The sequence below is a fragment of the Lactuca serriola genome, chromosome 9 (assembly GCF_051521515.1).
Source record: "Lactuca serriola cultivar US96UC23 chromosome 9, Lser_US96UC23_V15, whole genome shotgun sequence".
Lineage (NCBI taxonomy): Eukaryota > Viridiplantae > Streptophyta > Magnoliopsida > Asterales > Asteraceae > Lactuca > Lactuca serriola.
Genome location: NC_136416.1, coordinates 85,725,723 through 85,728,244, shown reverse-complemented (window position 1 = coordinate 85,728,244; position 2,522 = coordinate 85,725,723). Strand labels below are relative to the sequence as shown.

Below are 2,522 nucleotides of genomic sequence, written 5' to 3'. Positions count from 1 at the left end.
GGATCCTATTCACAGTTTTTGCGAAACCACAACACAAGGACCAATTTTGCAGTTTAAAAAAAACAACTTTTATTTTCTTTTTTTTGAACGGACAAATTTTTTTATTAACCACTGCCTATATAGAAACAAGACCGAACGAAAACAAATAACTTTTATTTTCTAAACCAAATCCCAAAACATCCCTAAGTAATGATAGAAATGAAGTAAACATGATCACGAGATTTTCCATCCTCTTTTTAATATTCTTTCTGATATTTTAAGGATATTCCTGTTTATAGTAGGTTTACACTTTACACTAAGGCGATTCAAACTCGGAACCTTCTCCAAAGTCTAAACTATAAGGTAATGGTTTCCGCAAAAAAATATAAACATATTATTTTCACTTGATTTTTTTAAAAAAATTTAGCTTACTCAATCCGTTAATTTGATGTCAATTAGATATGCGATTGGATATGGATTTCGCGTTATATCAATGAATGAAACGACATTAAAAATAACAGTACATCACCATTATATTCACTGTGTACATTTGTAAGCATCTTTTTGGACAATATTTTAAAATTATTCCATGTTATAATAATGCGAAACTACTATACGCATGAAACAAGCCCCAAAAATTGCAACCATGTTTGCTTAGTGGTGGACATTTTGTACATTCCCTCTTTACGTCATTACCTCCACGTGTCACAAAAAAATTCCACGTGTCACCATAGCATCTCAAGTGTCCAAATATTCCACGTGACGACTCCATTCCCTTTTAATTTAAAAGTTTGACTCGGAAACCACGTTGACACGAATTAGAATCAAACGCTTAAAAAAACAAAATTCTTAAAAATACTAAAAAAGTCAACGATTTATTCAACAGCTCTGATCAGATGCTCGTACTTGCCAACTGATATGGACGGCAGAGCCACCATGGATTTCACTGAACGGCTCTGATCGGGTATAGGCAGGAGGATGCAGTACTTATCTGTACATACTGGTGACACCTGAACAGGCCTCCCAAGCCCAAAGTCAACACTTTCCAACCCTACCTTTGACCATTGCGACAAAATGAGTACACCCACCGAGTCAGGTACTTGTTTCCCCCGAGTTAAACTCACTGATTCAACCACTTCCCTAACGAACCCATCATCCACCCTGTTCTTTGCTTCCCTTATTAACTCCGTGGCGTAACCTAATCCACTCTCGGTTAATTCCTTTGCTGTCGTTTGAGCACATCCGAGGACTATAGCATTGCCGTAGTACTCACTGGGTAGACTCGGTTTAACTCGGTTACGAATGTTGATGCTAAATAATAATTTTAGGGTTTGTCTAGGTGGGAAACTTAATGCTCGAGCCCAGCTTCTCCAGATGTGAGCAGAGACGACTTCGAACGATGTGAGCGATGGTTTACTGAGTTGACTCGTGGAGGCCGCGAGTGTCTTTAGCTCGTTTATTCTCCAATCGTGAAATGTGGTGGAGGTGGGAGTGAGTTGATCTTGGTTGAACCGAGTCAAGAACTTGCAATGGTCATGGACTGGGATGAACTCGGGGTGGTGAATCGTTTTTAGTCTATACGGAGTTGGATCAAGAAGATGTCTTTCCCAAATGGGTTTGGGTTTAAACTCCTCCGCCGCGCCGTACCGGTGGCAGTTGGCTAATCTGGCGAAGTGGTTTAAAAACTCAACGCTGCCAATCCCGTCGCATATACAGTGGCTAAAACCGACAGCGAGAGCCGCTGAGTCGTCTGCAAGCCACGTTAACTGTACAACCAACGGCGGAGCCCCTTCGAGAACGTCCGTCACCTCCAACGCCAAAAGCTTTCGCCACTCCGTCACATACCTTGGAGCCTTCTCGAAATCGGAGATTGTAAACTCACCAGTGGACTCAACGAACACTGCGCCTTGACCTCGACAAACCACTTCAAGACAAGAGCCATCGGATCGAGTCCTGACTCGCCCTGCCAAAGGATAGTATGGAACAAGGGCTCGAGCGAGGGCGTCTTTAACAAGGGCGGTGATGGCACTCCGGTAACCCGCCCTTCGGTGGCGAGGAGGATGGTAGATCAGTAAGTATTCGATTGTAAACCGTAGAAAAAGCTGGGAATCGATAGCAGAGAGGTTAAGAACATGAGAGGGAGTTGGGTCCGAAGGGGTAATAAAGACTGCTTCTTGAACTTGTACATGATGGCTGGAGTCCCCCGTGTTGGTCATGTTTTGTATATGAAAGAATGCTAAATCAATGCTTTATAGCCTTGACTTTATGCATACAGATATGTATTCAATTATATATAGATATATATGGAGGGTGGTTGATATATATATAAAGGTGTGGGGGTGGGGATAGCTTTAAAAAATGTATCAACTGTTAAAGATTTGATAAAGATTCTCCGGGGTAGCTTTAAGGAAATAAGAAAACACAAAACCACAGCTAGTCAGCTACCTTACATCTTTCTGTCAAAAGTTAAAACAATATGCATTGCATTAAGTTTTAAACCCACAATTATTAAATTCAACAATACCGTTCAATGAAAACAAGGG

At 41.1% G+C, this 2,522-nt stretch overlaps 1 protein-coding gene across 1 annotated transcript; it reads right to left on the bottom strand.

Annotated features, from left to right (window-relative positions):
• Positions 1 to 487: 487 nt before the first annotated feature.
• LOC145075098 (alcohol acyltransferase 9-like) lies at positions 488 to 2,253 on the bottom strand. Its single transcript, XM_079021406.1, has one exon. It carries the CDS (start codon positions 2,193 to 2,195, stop codon positions 855 to 857), a length of 1,341 nt encoding a protein of 446 aa, XP_078877532.1. The 5' UTR covers positions 2,196 to 2,253; the 3' UTR covers positions 488 to 854.
• Between the last annotated feature and the right edge of the window lie 269 nt (positions 2,254 to 2,522).

What these genes read in the sequence shown, in the direction of transcription:
- LOC145075098 (XM_079021406.1), bottom strand. Translation starts at nt 2,195, where the DNA reads ATGACCAACACGGGGGACTCCAGCCATCATGTACAAGTTCAAGAAGCA.